The following is an 18,968-nucleotide window of genomic DNA, read 5'->3' on the forward strand; positions in this document are numbered from 1 at the left end:
TATATCTATTTTTTTTTATGGTCAAAAATTTTGTCACGGGGGTGGGGTGGGGGGGGTGATACTTTTTGCAGGGGGCCTGTATAAATCGATGTTGGTTCTAAAATATTGTAAAATATTAACTTCTCTTTATTACTGAGCAACTCTTTGACTAGGCTTCTCTAGACTTCATCAAGTACATTACCATTACTGTTTGTTATGGGGGGGTTGGATGGCCGAATGGTTAGCGTGCACGCTGTATCATAAAGTCTGTCATTGAGTCGACTGGCGTGGTTTCGAATCCCCGGTTGTACGTGACAAGGAGTAGGGTCGTCTGTCCATCCTTTGTGGGTTTTCTCCGGATCCTCCGGTTTCCTCCCACTGCTAAAGACCCCTATGCACAAGCGAATTATTGAAATAAAATTAAACCATATGTTAGTCCCGAAATGACCTAGTTTGTGTCGAGTGGACGTTAAACCCCATTTCTCTCTCTCTATCTCTGTTATGGAATGTTTCGACTAGGCTCTTCTAGACTTCATCAAGCAATGTAATTGTATTCCCTAAAATTGTGATCTGTGACTCAGTAAGACAGGCTTGCTCGCTTGGAGGTCCTGTGTTCGAACCTTGTGTTGACTAAGAAAGTTCATCAGGATTTTACCGGGGTGGTTCCCCCTTGTCAGTGATGCAAGATGGAGGGCCTGGCAAGGGACAACATATACGGTAGTCATTCGGATGGGATAAAAAAACGATGTTCTGTCGAGTACACGTTGGCCTGCACATAAAAGGTCCCTTGATATGTGAGTAGGCCGTAATGCCTCTATCCATTCAAAATTTCCCTCATAGCGCAAGAGAGAGAGAAATGGGGTTTAACATCCACTCAGCACACACTAGGTCAATTTAGATCTAACATAGGTTCAATTTTATTTCTATAATTCCCTTGCAAGAAGGGGTCTTTAGCAGTGGGAGGATACAAAGAAAACCCACCAGGCTGAACAGGCGACCTTACTCCTTGTTACATATAAGCGGGGAATCGATCGAAACCACTCTACTTAACTCAATGACCTGATGCAACATGCCCAGGTTAATCATTTGGCCACCCTACCCTCATAGCACACTGTATTGAATGATAATAACAATGCAGGGGAGATAACTATAGAGACATGCAAAAATATTTCCAAGTTTTTGAGGGAGGATATTTCTCTGTGATCAACAGCCACCATCTCGGGCAGTAATCATAGATAACAGGTTTTAAAAACATTTTTGTTTAGGAGATCAACACGTTCCTGTTTCGTATTTAGAAATGAAATGAAATGGGGTTTAATGTCCTACTCCGAACTGGGCTAATGAAGGCGGGCATACGCCATACAGTGTGCTATGAGGGAAACTTGTTTGAAAACGCCTGCTTAAATAACGATACAAGTTATGCCCCTTTATTTTCAGAAAAAATGTCTGACAAGAAAAATTTGAAATCCCATCACTGGACTAGACAGCTGTCCTTGTCAGGCCCTCCATTCTGCATCACTGACAAGGGGGAACCACGCCGGAAAATCTGGATGAACTTTCTCGGCCAATGCAGGGGTCGAACACCCGACCTCCAGGCTAGCGAGCCAGCGTCTCACCCACTTAGGCACTGTGACCCCCTGTTTCGTATTTAGAGGGGTGTAAAATGCAAAAGACGTCTTGAGGTAATTAGGACAAAAGACGTGTTACACCATTCAGGACCAAACACAGAGAGAGAGAAATTGGGTTTAACATCCACTCAACACAAATTATGTCATTTTGGGACTAAAATATGGTTAATTTTATTTTTATAAGCAGCTTTAGTAGTGCGGGGAAACAGGAGGACCTGGAGAAAATCTACGAGGTTGGAGCACCAAAAAAGTAACACTTCATTAAAACACTAATTTCTAGTATGTTAAAACCAAGAAATACAATATGTTCAACTAATCAAATTAAATCCCGACGGCCATAAGGGTCCAGTAGAACATACAGGATTTTTCATAATAAAATTAGCTCTGCTTGACAACAGACACTAAGCTAGTTGGCTGACAATTTAAATCCTAAATTAACGATTTTAGTAAAAAAAACAACAAGTATATTTCAAAAATTTTGAGAAGTATATATTCTGCTTTCATTAAATAAAATTGACCAGCGGCTGCCAGGCAGGATACGCCCACATTTTCGAGAGATGGATAGAGAACAAGCTAAAAAGAATGTGATTTTTCCTACAATCAAGGGCCATAATTCAGGAAATTACAATTCGATATGCGCAAATATCGAAAGGAACCGAGATCTTTGTGTTATAAACTTACGTTTCAACAAAATCAGATTAAAATTGTGACCTCTATAGGATCCACAGCCTTGATATACCATATTTTACGCTATTTGAGAACAAAGGGCGGCCATTTGGTCTGTCAGTTTTGGGTCGATTTTCTTGAAATTTGAACTCAAATATCGAAAGGAACCGAGATCTTTGGGTTATAAACTTACATTTCAAGTTTCAACAAAATCGGATAAAAATTGTGACCTTTATAAGGTCCACAACCTTGATATACCATATTTTTACGTGATATAATAAAACGTTTTTTTAAATCGGATAAAAATTAAGACCTCTATAGGGTCCACAAGCTAAAAATGCGATTTTTCGTACAATCAGGGGCCATAATTCAGGAAGTTACGGTCCGATATGCGCAAATATCGAAAGGAACCTAGATCTTTGAGTTATAAACTTACATTTCAAGTTTCAACAAAATCGGATAAAAGTTGTGACCTCTATAGGGTCCACAATACAAGTTTCGATCCAATACATGACAATATCGAAACCAGCCGAGATCTTTTGGGGATTAACCTATATTTCAAGTTTCGTCAAAATCGGATAAGAATTGTGACCTGTAGAGAGTCCACAAACAATTGTGGACGGACGGACGTCCGGACGGACAGGGGCGACGGCATAATACGTCCACATGAAAATGTGGGCGTATAAAAAAGTTTAATTAATCTTTTTGTGTATAATAGATTTGAACCAGAGTAAACAGTATACTAATTGTTGGATATGGTGGCCATTTAGGGCAGAGATCTATTCTCGAAGTAGAGCAGATAGTTCTCTGTGTGCAGAATGGGGTTCTTTAAAGCGCTGGGAGACACCCTGCAGACCATTAGAATTTAGGCACATTCAACCCTGGGGTCGAAACCACACCATTTACATCAATGATCAAAAAACAACACATTGAACCTCTCAGCTATCAAACCTGGGGGTCGAAAACACACCATTTGCATCAATGATCAAAAAACAACAGATGGAACCTCTCTCAACTATCAAAACTGGGGTCAAAATCACACCATTTGAATCAATGATAAAAAAACCCCAACACTCCGCCATCAAACCGAACAGAGTATAAATATTCTTTATATATCCTTTATATGTGAATAGTTTTAGTAAAGAAGCATCTTATTGGACTTTTTCAGTGTAGCATGATCATAAATATCAATTATATATCTTTGTTCACAGTTTTGTTTTCTGAATTGTATGGTCTGTACTGTCTATGTACTGTATTTACAGTCATCTCTCATCTAAGGTATCACAGCAAGAATTTTCATAGCTCAAAGTAGGTAAGTCTTTAACTCAGTATCATCCACAACATATTGGTCAATTTAAATCAACACTGATGTTGTTATCTTACCGTGAAAAGATGGGCTTCCGGTATCCAATATTTAAGACACAGTGAAAATGTTAAACTTGCCACACGATTTGCGTGCCAGACAGCGTTTGAATGCCATTTGTAATGAACCGACTGGATGAACGACGCTAAACATATCCCACAAGGGATGACTACTGAATGGCTAGATGCCAAAGACCACCGAACATAACTGATTCGAAATTACAGTAAAAACAGAAATGATAGAATGTAAATTAGTTTATATACATTCATATTACATTATTATATGCGTTGCGACCCATTTGTGTCCAGTTCTAGGTGCCAAAGAATAGTGATGTAGCTTCTTTAAATTCACCGATTGTTATTTGCTTATTTCAGATAATTTACATGGTTAACAGATGTTTGTATTTTTAAACAGCCACTCATAAAAGATTTATATTAAACATATATTATACAAGAGCTAAATCTGTCTATTGCAGGTCTTTTTTTAGGCCTGAAATGTTATCTAAATTATTAATTAGACATTAATTAACCTATCCAGACCATAATCAACTCTAGATGTCATTGCTAGCCTGCGATATTTAGTGGATTGTGAGACGATTTACTGCATAACTTTCCTTCACGATTTAACTATGCTGTTTATCGTACTGACTTTAGTAATGATGATCAAGGCTAGACGGAACTTAAATCACTTTGTTCTTGGTTCATAGTGGACAATTTGAATGAAATTTTCAGCAAATTGCCTTTACGTTATCTAGTTTTTAACTATTATAGTGAGAACTGCCAACTCGTTATCGAATCTTTAATCAATTTTGATTCTAAATTGAATTGAATTTAATTCTGTCATGTTTGTGTTATGTTGTCATTCAACCACTGTGCTGCTGGGTTCTGTAACACTTGGTACCACTTTTCTTTTGAGGAGTTCATATAGTTAACAATTTTTCTAGTCTTTCTGCCTTTACCTGTAGCTTCTGTAACACCCGGTACCCACTTTTCTTCTGAGGAGTTCAGATTGTTAACAAGTTTTTTGGTTATTTTGTCTTTCAATCCCTGGTGGCTGTGACTGGTTTCTAGAACACATGGTATCATTTATTAATTCAGGAGTTCACGAAGCTCTCAAGTTTGGTTTTTCGATTATAACCTAATCCTGAATCTTCATTAACCCTTGTGGGAAAGGCGATTGGAAGGAGTAGGGCATTTTACGGTATATAAATGTAACTTTTTTGTTTTCAAGATAATACACAACTTGAAGTTGAACGGCTTATTTCTATCTGTGGGGATTCTTCCTGTCGTTTGCAGAGATGTTTTTTTTTAATACACTTGACTTTATTTTCAAGCATATTTTTAATATTATACGGTAAACTGTCCCAATCATTTTGAGTCCTTTCTCTCAAATTAAACACAACATCAAAACAGATTCTGAAATGAAATGAAATGAAATGAAATGGAGTTTAACGTCCTACTCTTCTGCTCCTAAGCTGGGCTAATGAAGACGGGCATACGCCATACAGTGTGCTATGAGGGAAATTTTGCCCGGACAGCAGCACTACGGCCTACTCTTATATGGAATTCCAACTGCCAAGGGATCTTTTACGTGCACGTCAATGTGTACACGGGACCTCGGTTTTTCGTCCCATCCGAACGACTAGACAGCTTTCCTTGTCAGGCCCTTCGTCCTGCATCACTGACAAGGGGAAACCACGCCAGAAAATCTGGATGAACTTTCTCGGCCAATGCAGGGATCGAACACCCGACCTCCAGGCTAGCGAGCAAACAGATTCTGAAATATGAAAATAACCTAAATATTATCATCAGATAGGTGTTAAAAGATTCTTCAGAGTTTCCAGGCTGTGGCTAACTAACTAGGAAAAAGAGAAATGGTGTTTAACGTCCACTTGATACATACTACTAGGTCATATCGGGACTAACAACACATGGTTCAATTTTATTTCAATAATTCATTTGCGCATAGTGGTCTTTAGCAATGGGAGGAAACCGGAGGACCTGGAGAAAAACCACTTGGTTGGACAGGCGACCCTACTCCTTGTCACTTGACTCGATGACCTTGTGATTTCATGTGTACGGGAGAGAGAGAGAGAAATGGGGTTTAACGTCCACTCGACACAAACTAGGTCATTTCGGGTCTAACATATGGTTTTTAATTTTATTTACATAATTCGCTTGCGCGTAGGGGTTATTAGCAGTGGGAGGAAACCGCAGGTCCCGGAGAAAACCCACGAGAGGATATGTCAGAATGCACCAAAATGTTTTCTATTTTGCAAAATTTTTCGAACTCCGGTGGCCGGGGGCAGAGACACCCCCCCCCCCCCCGCCACATAAAAGGGCCCTCAAAATAGTATAGCCTCCGCCATGATAAACCTTAAAACGCCCCTGTATTAACATTTTTGTTACTAGTCAATCCAACTTCCTCGTGGTGATAATAATTACTTACCTTTGAAGACATTTAGGGCTAAGTCGAAACAAAATTACTTCATTGGTATGAATCTACAAAAAATAAACGCTATTAGTTATTTGAACGCCAAGGTGTACTATAATTACAAGGGGGAATCTAGCTTTAAACTAGTATCTGGATTTTCCAGCATGGTTCCCCCATTGTCAGTGGTGCAGGATAAGGTCCTGGCAACGCACAATGTATAGTCATTCAGATAGGACAAAAAACTGAGGTCCCATGTTCGACCCCTGCATTGACAAAAAAAAGTTCAACTGGATTTTCCAGCATGGTTCCCCATTGTCAGTGATGCAAGACAGTTCCTGGCACGCCACAACGTATAATCGACCAAAAAGGACAAAAAAATGAGGTCCTGTGTACACATTGGAGTGAAAGTATAAGATCCCTTGGCACAAATTTGCTTTTATTTGGGGTTTCAAATTCTTAAAATCTTTTTGGTAAGGCTAGGATCTGGCACCCACCTAGCACACACTAACCCTCCACCTCCAGCTCACCCACTCCCATCAACCAATTGTAGCTCTCTGGATATTTCTCTATGAGATATTACCTGATCAAAACAAGTAGTGTTGTTAGATAGCCTGATAATTGGATGGATTATCATAATGAACCTCAACCGATACACACTGGATAGTAACTAAATCAACTATAGAATGCCAAAAATCAAGAGAAAATGAAAAACTTACTACAGGACACCGAAAATCAAAGTAAAATGAAAAACTTACAGATGGTAGCCGTTGATCTAATATATTGTTTGTACAGCCACCAAATATAACAATATCTTGTTGACTACTTAAACAAGCTGTGTGCCATAATCTAGGTCTAGTGTCAGGTACATCTAGTTGTGTCCACTGTAACGTACTGACATCAAGTACCCATGCATCACCTATACAAAACATACAAATAAACATACATTCCTATGACATACAATGTATTCTATTTTTGACAAGTTTTGAATGACAGGGGACATAACTCTGTGTAATAAATTCACAACTCATAGGGGGTGCTCGATTGTCAGTTCGGAACATTCCGAATTCATGGAATTGCAATCAAGTGACGCGAAATTCAGTCCTGTCACAGTTCTGTCAGTCCCAACAATGGAGGTGGTGTCCGTAGAATCATGACGTAATTAACCCTAAAGAATATGTTTCAGCTGTCATGGTTGGTTGAGATATTTTTCTCATGCTGTCAGCGCATGCGTTCTGGCCCCATATCCCATTTTCACTCGATTGTCACTATTTTTGGGTTCGACAGAATTCAATTCTGGAACGTTCAATCGATCATTCCCATTAGTTCAGCTTAATAGTTAGTGCATTTACAATAACAGGGGGGAGGACAATACATTCCCAAATCGTGGACTGAGTAATGGCAATGTACTCTCCCACAGAAAAGTTCTCTTCTACATGCAGGCAAAAATAAAATCGAGGACTGGAGTGAAAAAAAATGTACTCTCCCACAAATAATATTTCTCTCGCAAATGAGGGTGCATAAATAAAGTGCTTATGAAAATAAATTAATTGCCTACAGTGATGAAGTTCACTCAACATAAACTAGGTCATTTCAGGACTAACACATGGTTCAATTTTATGTCAATAATTCACTTGCGCGTAGGTTTTTTTAGCAGTGGCAGGAAATCAGAGGACCCGGAGAAAACCCACGAGGTTGGACAGACAAACCTACTTTTTGTCACATACAACCAGGGAGTCGTAACCACGGCAGTTGACTCAATGACAGACCTTATGATACAGCACGCATGTGCCAGCCATTCGGCCATCCAACCCCCTGACAATGTGAATCTATAACATGTTTATGCAAATGAAACATATTGTTGTAAATTTCTAATTAGTTCAAGCAATGAACTGGCCATTGGTCACAAATAGTTGTCCTTTCAACTACAGACATAATAGTTTATACCATATACTCTACTCACGACAATAACTGTATAAAGTATTCCGAATCTAAATACTTAGAACTTTTAAAAACCCCAATACATTTGCAATTGCATTCTTGTATTCATACATCAACATTAATAGTGAAATTAATAGTAAAATTTCAGCCACTTGAATATTCTACTTGTGTCCTAACTACTTACTTAGTGGTTGGTTATCCTGTGTGTATCCACCATATAGAAACATATATTTATTAGAGGCAGCAGTAAGGGTGTGCCATGATCTACCACATGGTACATTACTTCCTACTGTTAATCTGAAATAATAAATAATATTTACACGATACTGAAACAAGCCAATGTAAATGACTTATATAAATTGGCTTCCTAAAAGCAAGATACATAAGTTTACAGAAAAATATAATCAAGAAAGAGTTGTAGCATTTAACATGTAATAATAATATTTAGTGTTAACATGGAATTTAATCATTTAACATGTAATAATAATATTTAGTGTTAACATGTAATTTAATCATTTACAGGCAAAATAATAATATTGTAATAGTATATTTAGTGTTACTATGTAAAGTAATCATTTACAGGTAATGTAATCATGCAATTATATTTACAGCATTAATTGCAATGTAATCATGTAATATTTACAGTGTTCACATGAAATGTAATCATGTAATAATGTTTATAGTGTGCACATGTAATAATATTTAGATTGTTAACATGTAATGTAATCATGTAATTATGTTTACAGTGTTCACATGCAATGTAATCATGTAATAACATTTACAGGGTTAACATGTTATAACATATAAAAGGTTAAAATGTTGGCATGTAATCACATAATAATATATACAGTGTTGACATTTAATCATGTAATAATATTATCATGTAGTAATATTTACAGTGTTAATATATTATCATGTAGTGATATTTACAGTGTTAAAATGTTATCATGTAGTAATATTTACAGTGATAATGTACTCATGAAATAATATTTATAATGTAGTAATATTTACAGTGTTAATATATTATCATGTAGTGATATTTACAGTGTTAAAATGTTATCATGTAGTAATATTTACAGTGATAATGTACTCATGAAATAATATTTATAATATACAGGTCACAATTCTATGGAATACAATTACTGCTTTTTACTGAGCGACGTTTCGACTAGGCTTCTCTAGTCATTATCAAGCTATGATCGTATCTGATCAATGAGTTTGACTGCCACATCTCCATACTGATGTCTGATAAACTGTTTCAATGGCATTTAGTAATTGAACTAGAGTATACAGGTCACAATTCTATGGAATACAATTACTGCTTTTTACTGAGCGACGTTTCGACTAGGCTTCTCTAGTCATTATCAAGCTATGATCGTATCTGATCAATGAGTTTGACTGCCACATCTCCATACTGATGTCTGATAAACTGTTTCAATGGCATTTAGTAATTGAACTAGAGTATACAGGTCACAATTCTATGGAATACAATTACTGCTTTTTACTGAGCGACGTTTCGACTAGGCTTCTCTAGTCATTATCAAGCTATGATCGTATCTGATCAATGAGTTTGACTGCCACATCTCCATACTGATGTCTGATAAACTGTTTGGAGATGTGGCAGTCAAACTCATTGATCAGATACGATCATAGCTTGATAATGACTAGAGAAGCCTAGTCGAAACGTCGCTCAGTAAAAAGCAGTAATTGTATTCCATAGAATTGTGACCTGTATACTCTAGTTCAATTACTAAATGCCATTGAAACAGTTTATCAGACATCAGTATGGAGATGTGGCAGTCAAACTCATTGATCAGATACGATCATAGCTTGATAATGACTAGAGAAGCCTAGTCGAAACGTCGCTCAGTAAAAAGCAGTAATTGTATTCCATAGAATTGTGACCTGTATACTCTAGTTCAATTACTAAATGCCATTGAAACAGTTTATCAGACATCAGTATGGAGATGTGGCAGTCAAACTCATTGATCAGATACGATCATAGCTTGATAATGACTAGAGAAGCCTAGTCGAAACGTCGCTCAGTAAAAAGCAGTAATTGTATTCCATAGAATTGTGACCTGTATACTCTAGTTCAATTACTAAATGCCATTGAAACAGAATATTTATAATGTAGTAATATTTACAGTGTTAATGTAATCATGTAATAATATTTATGTTTTGACATGTAATTATGTAATAATATTTACAGTGTTAACATGCTATGTAATCATGTAATAATATTTAAGGTGTTTTAGCATGTAATCGTGTAATAATATTTATAGTATTAACACATAATAATATAGTAATGAAATGTAGAACCAATATTCGGGAGATTTCCAATCAGTCGACATTTGTCAAAATATTTGTGTATTTGCGTGATCAATTCAACTTACTCTCCACTCCATGTTAAAGTAGATAAATTTAAACAGTGTAAATCATTTAATCTATCTAGAAGAAATCTTCCCCCAAATATATAAACATTATCACCAAGTCTTGCTGAGGCATGGGCAGCTCTTGGGTAAGGGGTTACTCCCTGTAAATATACAACAAAAAAATACAATCCAAATTAAAGTCAAATTCTAACTGTTGCAGAATCTTCATATTATAATGATTACCTAGTGTTGAAAGTGATAGCAGTGGGGCTTAATGTCCACTCGACACAAACTTTCATTTTGGAACTAACAAATGGTATAATTTTAATTCAATAATTCACTTGCGTGTAGGGATTCTTAGCAGTGGGAAGAAACCAGATGAACCGGAGAAAACACCTGTAGACGAAATGAAATGAAACAGGGTTTAACATCCTAATGTTCTGCTCTGACTGACCTTATAGACAATATTGTCTGAAAAATGCACGGACAACAACTTAACAATGATAAACTTACCTTGCATTTAGGATTTGACCATATTTCATCAACAACATCAAAAACTAACAACTGATTATTCCAACCTCTGTTTCTTATATATGACTGCAGTAGAAAACAAAAATATATTCACACCTTGTCTTATATTAAAACATAAAATTACAGGGCTTTATGTAGGGATGTATTTAGCTCTTTAATTAGAGACCCTAAGCACTGAATAGAGAGAGAGAGAGAAATGTGGTTTAATGTCCAACTGATACAAACTAGGTCATTTTGGGACTAACATTGTTCAGTTTTACTTCAATAATTCACTTGCGTGTAGTGGTCTTTAGCTGTGAGAGGAGAGAGAGAGAGAGAAATGGGGTTTAACGTCCACTCAACACAAACTAGGTCACTTCGGGACTAACACATGGTTTAATTTTATTTCAATAATTCGCTTGCGCGTAGGGTTCTTTAGCAGTGGGAGGAAACCGGAGGACCCGGAGAAAACCCACGAGGTTGGACAGGCGACCCTACTCCTTGCCACGTACAACCGGGGATTCGAAACCACGCCAGTTGACTCAATGACAGACTTTATGGTACAGCGCGCACGTGCTAACCATTCAGCCATCCAACCCCCCAGCTGTGAGAGGAAACCAGAGGACCTGGAGAAAGCTCACGAGTTTGTACAGGTGACCCTACAGGTGACCCTACGCCTGAAAAGATTATGGTGCCCCTATAAATATGTAACGAATATATATATAACAGTAAAATAACCTTTTATCATTCAATATAGGAGATTAGTATCAATAACAATATTTGGTGGTCGGGGAGGGGGGCATTTATTTCATCCTGTTGGTATTTCATCATTTTGATTTCAAATGGTGAACAATGGGGATACTTGATTAACTTCCCAGAATTTAATTCTTTTTAATGTACCTCAAAAAATGTCATAAATCAGAATAAAACTTGAGAATCTCAGGTAACAAGGCCTGAATATTATATTATCTAGACCAATCTTTATATATCTAGCTAGTTTTGTGGATGGGACAAAACAGAGGTCCCCTGTACACATTGGTGTGCACATAAAAGATATCTTGACAGTTTGAATTTGATATAAGAGTAGGCTGTAGTGCCACTGTCCGAGCAAAATTTCCCTCATAGCACACTGTATGGCGTATGCCCGTCTTCATTAGCCCAGTCGGAGCAGAACAGAAGGACGTAAAACCCCATTTTATTTCATTTTATATATGTAGCTGAAACTCTAGATAACGTCACACATCCTATATGTTTTGGAATTGTAGAACTGTGACTGAACTCAATTCTGTGTCACTTGATTGCAAATCCAGGAATTCAAAATCTTTTGGATTGACAATCTAGACCAATCTTTTCTATATGTTTGGGACTCGCAAAACCGGGACAAGACTCAACTCAATTCTGTGCCACTCCAGTGCAAATCCATCATTTTAGAATTTTCTGGATAGACAACCGAGCACCAACTTTATGCACAATAAAATATGTTATATTTACCATTTCTAGGCTAGGATCAAGTTCAAATGAACCATGATCATCTAAATAATCAATGATTGGAACGCCAAATCCTCCAAACATATAGATTCTGAAAATACAGAATAATCTTAGAAAAGAGAGAGAAAAAGAAAACAAAAAATGTGGTTTAATCCGTTGAGTGCGTAGGTCAGTATATAACATCCTGGACAACTGCCACTCACTGTGTGTAGGGCGTAATATAACGCCTTGGAGGTATAGTTCTTCGTCACTTCGTCAAATTAATTACACAATAGGGGGGAATTAGAGAGAGAGAGAGAGAGAGATGGGGTTTAATGTCCACTCAACACAAACTAGATCATTTTGGGACTAACACATGGTTCAATTTTATTTCAATAATTCACTTGCACGTAGGGGTCTTTCGCAGTGGGAGGAAACTGGGAGACCTGGAGAAAACCAACGAGGTTGGAAAGGTGACCATACTCCTTGTCACGTACAACCGGGGAATCGAAACCACGCCAGTTGACTCAATGCTCAATGACAGACCTTATGATACAGCGTGCTAACCATTTGGCCCTCCACCCCCAAACAAAGAGTTCTTTTATGTGCCTATCATATCTTGATTTTGTGTACCATCCTAACAACTAGACAATATCCTGCACCAAAGAGAGAGAGAGAGAAATCGGGTTTAACGTCCACTCGACACAACTAGGTCATTTCGGGACTAACATATGGTTTAATTTTATTTCAATAATTTGCTTGCGCATAGGGGTCTTAATCAGTGGGAGGAAACAGGAGGACCTGGAGAAAACCCACGAGATTGGACAGGCGACCCTACTCCTTGTCACGTACAACAGGGGATTCGAAACCACGCCAGTTGACTCAATGACAGACTTTATGATACAGCGCACACATGCTAACCATTCGGCCATCCAACCCCCCTCCTGCACCAAAGACAAGGGGGAACCTAAGGAACTTTCTCAGCCAAAACCTGCTGGCTAATGAGCCAGTGCCATACTCGGTAAGCCGCCATGTCTCCCTGATAATATATTTATTATCTAATGATAATATTTTGGGATAATCAGCTTTAGCCATAGTGACCTATAACTTACTTTTCGTTATGATACCAAGCTGTAGCTTTATCTCTCGGACTGAACAATTCACCAAGAACTATCAAACGACTCCATGTTAAATCTTTCAAATTTAATTTATAAATGGAGTTACAGTTGCCGTTAATACTATGACCACCAATTATATATAAATAATTATCGTAAATACAACTACAACATCCTGACATACCAGGGGGTACATCACCATTTGTTCTATGACAAGACCTGTAAAAAAAAAAAAAGGATTCATAGAATTCCTGGAATCCAATAATACAAGGAGATAATTTTCTTCATTGTGAGATCTTGAAACTAATGCAGAGGTAAACATGTGAGCAATCAGATATATAAAACAATGAGCTTAATTATTAATATCTAATTAGTCTTGATTACTCCAGCCCAAACTTTATTAGTCTTGATTACTCCAGCTCAACCTTTCCCTGTTTCAATTACAAGGAATGCTGGTCAGGATAAAATAGCATCAAATGTTGTGTTAAGTAATAATAATACTGTCAAACTTTTTGCATATTTAGTAAATCATAAGACTCGTAAGCAATGCAGACCTGGGTCATCTGGACCAGAGAGGCTGGAATAATTTGCAAACCTGTGTTTATTAGTTTAAAATATTGTCTCAGTGACAAGCACCTGGAATTCCATTTTGACTCGCTATATGTTCAGGGCACCGAACCCACCCCCTGAATGAATTTTGTGATGACAGACATGCAGTCTGTTTACCTTTCCGATGAGAGAGAGAGAGAAATGGGGTTTAATGTCCACTCGACACAAACTAGGTCATTTCAGGACTAACATATGGTTCAATTTTATTTCCATGTGGGAGGAAATCGGAGGCCCTGGAGAAAACCCACGAGGTTGAACAGGCGACCCTACTCCTTGCCAAGTACAATCGGGGAATCGAAACCACGTCAGTTGACTCAATGACAGACTTTATGCCTTTCCGATGAAAGTTGAAGACTCATTTTCATCTTAACCAATTAGTAAGCCGTACGAAAATTTTTGTATGACCTTTAACCCTGAAAAGATAACTTTTTGTCGAAGCAGGGATAATTTTTCTATTCTTACCAGATTTCTAATTCTAAATTATAAACCCACACATCTTCTGGTGGTAAATAACGTTCCTGTCCATCCTCCTGCAATATACATAAAACAACGGTAAGGCGCTGGCTCGCTAGTCTGGAGGTAGCATGTTCGATCTCAGCATTGGCCAAAAAAGTTCATCATGATTTTCTGACATGGTTTCCCCCTGTCAGTGGTGTTGGAAGGAAGGCCTGATGAGGACAGCTGTCTAGTCATTTGGATGGGACAAAAAACTGAGGTCTCGTGTACACATTGGCGTCCATGTAAAAGATCCCTTGACAGTTGGAATTTGATATAAGAGTATGCCATAGTGCCGTTGCTTGAGCAAAATTTTCCTCATAGCCCACTTCATTAGCCCAGTCGGTGCAGAACAGTAGGACGTAAAAACCCCATTTCATTTCATTTACATAAAACAACTGTTTTCTTTTCATGATATCACTACCGGTAACACAATTAACTGTCCATCTCAGTCCTATTATTTGGTCATTTTGAATTGTTAAACCTAATTCATAAAGAAAGAGATAGAGATGGGGTTTATCATCCACTCGATACAAACTAGGTCATTTTGGGACTAAAATATTGTTCAATTTCATTTCAATAATTCGCTTGTGCACAGGAGTCTTTAGCAGAGGGGGGAAACCGGAGGACTCGGAGAAAGCCTACGAGGATGGTGGGTGAATCGAAACAATTCCACTTGGCTCAATGACAGACCTTAGGGATTTCACGTGCATATGTTAAACCTCTAGACAACCCAATTTTGACAATTAGAAAAAATAGACGCAATTTTGTGAACGATGAATCTCTAAAAGAAACATCAATCCAAAAATGTGTTTGGTATTTACAAAGATTCATGATGAACTGAAAACTTCAGAACATGCAGCATCCTCTGTAGAAAACACAAACCAGCCAGCAACCCTTATAAGTATTGGGTAAATCCTTTTACAAGTTTTTTTTAATTCAATAAAATCCAGACTGGAAGATTTATATCTACAGAACCTGCAGCATCCTATTTAGATGGCATAAACCAGCCAGCGACCATAGGTACTGTACGTGTTGGGAAAATCCTTTTACGAGTCTCTTTGTAATCCGATAAAATCCAGACTGCGAGACTTATATCTACTGTTGATATTTTAGTTTTGTTTCCATAACTTAAACATACATTATGCAAGAGCTAATTCTGCCAATTGCAGGTCTTTCTTTAGGTCTGAAATGTTATCTAAATTATTAATTAGACATTAATTAACTTATCCAGATCATAATCAACTCTCGATTGCATCGCTAGCCTGTGATGTTTATTTGATTAGGTTCCAATTTGCTGTTCGACTTCCATTCATAATTTAATCATGAAATGGATAATTGAGACTATGTTTTTTATCCTACCGACTATATAGTAATGATGATCGAGGACAGGCCGAAAATTCAATCACTAAAATCTTGGTACATAGTGGATCAATTTGACTGAAATTATCAGCAAATTCCCTTTACAGTATCTAGTTTTTAACTATTATAGTGAGAACTGCCAGCTCTTTATCTAATCTCCCATAATGTATCTTTAGCAGTTAAGCTGTGAAAAAATTGAAAACTACAGAACATGTGGCATCTTTAGATGGCATATACCAGTCAGCGACCTCTGTAAGTGTTGGGCAAATCCTTTTACGAGCCTCTTTTTAATCCGATAAAATCCAGACCGGGAGACTTATATCTACTGTTGAATGCCATGTTTACCTTATAACCTCCCCATACTAAAACATTCATTCCAACACAATGTGTTATATGACCACATCTTGGTGATATTGTAGGAGTGTGTCTTCTTTCATCTTCTGGTTGTTCTTCATCACTTCCATTCTCTATATGCCTACCCTCGTCATCTGCTGACATCCTGGTTTCTCTTGAGAGGAAAACAAAAAAAAAATACTATAAATTATATAATTTATTTATAGCCTTATCATATCAACCTTCTGTGTTTCGCAAAGAGGCTTTGTGCTTTTTAATAGGCCTATAGTCTTATCTTGCATTAGCTAAAATGAAATGAAATAAGAGTTTAACGTCCGACTGGGCTAACGAAGATGGGTGCACTAAAGGGTATCACGTCATTTGGGACTCAACATAAACGACATTTGGGACTCAACATAAACGACATTTGGGACTCAGTTGACGACGTTTGGGACTTGATTGGCGTCAATTGGGACTCAACACAAACGACATTTGGGACTCAATATAAACGACAGTTGGGACTATTTATTTATGAGATATATAGTAACAGCTGTCTTAGTTGTCTTTCGTTTTATTTAGTTGATCGGCGATTGTTGAGACCGCGATTAACACTGCTAGTTCTCTTTTGTTTTGTTTTATCTGCGAGTATAAAACTTCTCCTTTGTTTTGTTTTATCTGCGAGTATTAATCTTGACAATAATATATTGTTGAAAATTTGTGTATATTTAGTAATACTTCGTTGATTTTCTTTTACCAAATAGTAAACGAGCTTGATTGACCGACCACTGCTAATGTTTTTTCGTGAAACCGTATAACTGCAATCAACACATGGCCGCCATTCTCGATGATTGACAACTCACGTTTTTCCTCATCCACCAAAGAACCGTTAGGTTTCTTTGAACATACTGCAATAACATAGGGATTATCAGTTAATCAGCTTTAATTATCCCGCTTTGATCGTTGCCATCTATATATATATTTGTGACTGTCGTTTGTCTGTCTGTCTGTCTGTTCGGGGTTGGCGGCTACACTAGGTCTGCCCCGAGTCTGAAATTTGGGGTATAGGGGTAGCTCGGACCGGGGAGTAACATAGGCCAGGTGGCGTTAGTCTACCACTTCCGGTTTCGGAGTTATGACACCCGAGCGAAGCCGGTCTGTTCGGGGTTGGCGGCTACACTAGGTCTGCCCCGAGTCTGAAATTTGGGGTATAGGGGTAGCTCGGACCGGGGAGTAACATAGGCCAGGTGGCGTTAGTCTACCACCTCCGGTTTCGGAGTTATGACCCCCGAGCGAAGCCGGTCTGTTCGGGGTTGGCAGCTACACTAGGTCTGTCCCGAGTCTGAAATTTGGGGTATAGGGGTAGCTCGGACCGGGGAGTAACATAGGCCAGGTGGCATTAGTCTACCACTTCTGGTTTCGGAGTTATGACCCCCGAGCGAAGCCAGGTATCCTGCTAGTTTCTTATATTTTCACACAAAAAAACTTTGCCTTGTACGCACTAATTTATCGATTGTTATTGCCATCTACGACAAGCATGTCAACGTGCAGCACACGGATAATCGTTAACAATTTCTAGGGGCTTGTAAAAAAGATTGCATGTCGTGTAAATATTTATTTTTTTTTGTGTAGGTCATTTTCAAATAAATTCATCAGCATATTATTCGTTTTAAATAAATATATAACTTTTATGAGAAACGATGATTATCAAAGAACCGTAAGTGCAACTAATGTTTTATCGTTTGGTTGAGCCTTTTACTAACCACGTGTTTCATGTTAATAAATATTTTCTTTCGTGTTTTGAATTGGCCTATTTCTAATAAATTATCCCGAGTCCCAAACGTTGTATACCCCAGTCCCAAACGACGTATACCAAAGTCCCAAACGTCGTATACCCGAGTCCCAAATGTCGTGGTCATATTTTTTTGAGTCCCAAATGACGCGAGTCCCAAATGACATGTAATCCACTAAAGCAGGCTAAATACCTGATCAAAGGCAAAATGTTGCCTGTTGACCTTCAACCACAGTGTCTTTTTAGCTAAGCACTAAACATTTTCACTGCATGGGTCTAAATTAGTCTGCTATCTAGTCAAAGTCTAGTGTATTATTGCGTAATCGTCTGAATTCACCAAAAATTCTTGACATCTAAATTACACGCTCTATGTTCGCAAATTTATAATCTCGAGTAAGCTATAAATTCTTTAATTCACTTCAGCAAAAGTTAGACGGACTGAATTACCTGCATTCGCATAAAAGAATATGTATATTTATTTCACACGCCACTAGTCCGTAAGATAATAATAGATAAAATCTACATTGAAATTAATTTTGTTGACAAAATATTTATTCAGCCATTTATTTGGAGTTATTTCCCCTTTCCTGTTAACTTGATCAAGCAGGTCTTTTTTGTGAATATTTGTTGTTAAAGGGAAACAACTCTAGTTATCACAACATGTGGAGTAAGACTTCTTTTGATAATTTCATACTTAGGGTTTATCTTTTATATCAGCAAAGAGATCTACATTTACAATTTCTTAAATTCATTATTTCTAAAAAATACTTACCCCAAAAATTAAATGCTGTGGAGTGGGGGCTGAATAGGCCTGGGATTTGTGATGGGACACAAATATCAGATCATTTATGCAAGCTTTGAGTTCTATTATTTCGCTCAAAACTAAATAGTTTTTGAAATTAACAT

General features: G+C 37.6%; 1 protein-coding gene across 1 annotated transcript; it reads right to left on the minus strand.

Annotated features, from left to right (window-relative positions):
• Nucleotides 1–85: 85 nt before the first annotated feature.
• On the minus strand, nt 86–18,637 carry LOC126822235 (kelch domain-containing protein 2). Its single transcript, XM_056101295.1, has 11 exons — nt 18,510–18,637; nt 16,286–16,446; nt 14,546–14,613; nt 13,472–13,693; nt 12,384–12,471; nt 10,896–10,979; nt 10,404–10,543; nt 8,192–8,304; nt 6,825–6,985; nt 6,085–6,137; nt 86–5,051 (listed from the first exon to the last, which is right to left on the minus strand). The coding sequence occupies exons 2-11, from the start codon at nt 16,436–16,438 to the stop codon at nt 4,862–4,864; spliced, it is 1,272 nt and encodes a 423-aa protein (XP_055957270.1). The 5' UTR covers nt 16,439–16,446; nt 18,510–18,637; the 3' UTR covers nt 86–4,861.
• Between the last annotated feature and the right edge of the window lie 331 nt (nt 18,638–18,968).

This window comes from Patella vulgata, chromosome 5 (genome assembly GCF_932274485.2).
Source record: "Patella vulgata chromosome 5, xgPatVulg1.2, whole genome shotgun sequence".
In the NCBI taxonomy this organism is placed as follows: Eukaryota; Metazoa; Mollusca; class Gastropoda; family Patellidae; genus Patella; species Patella vulgata.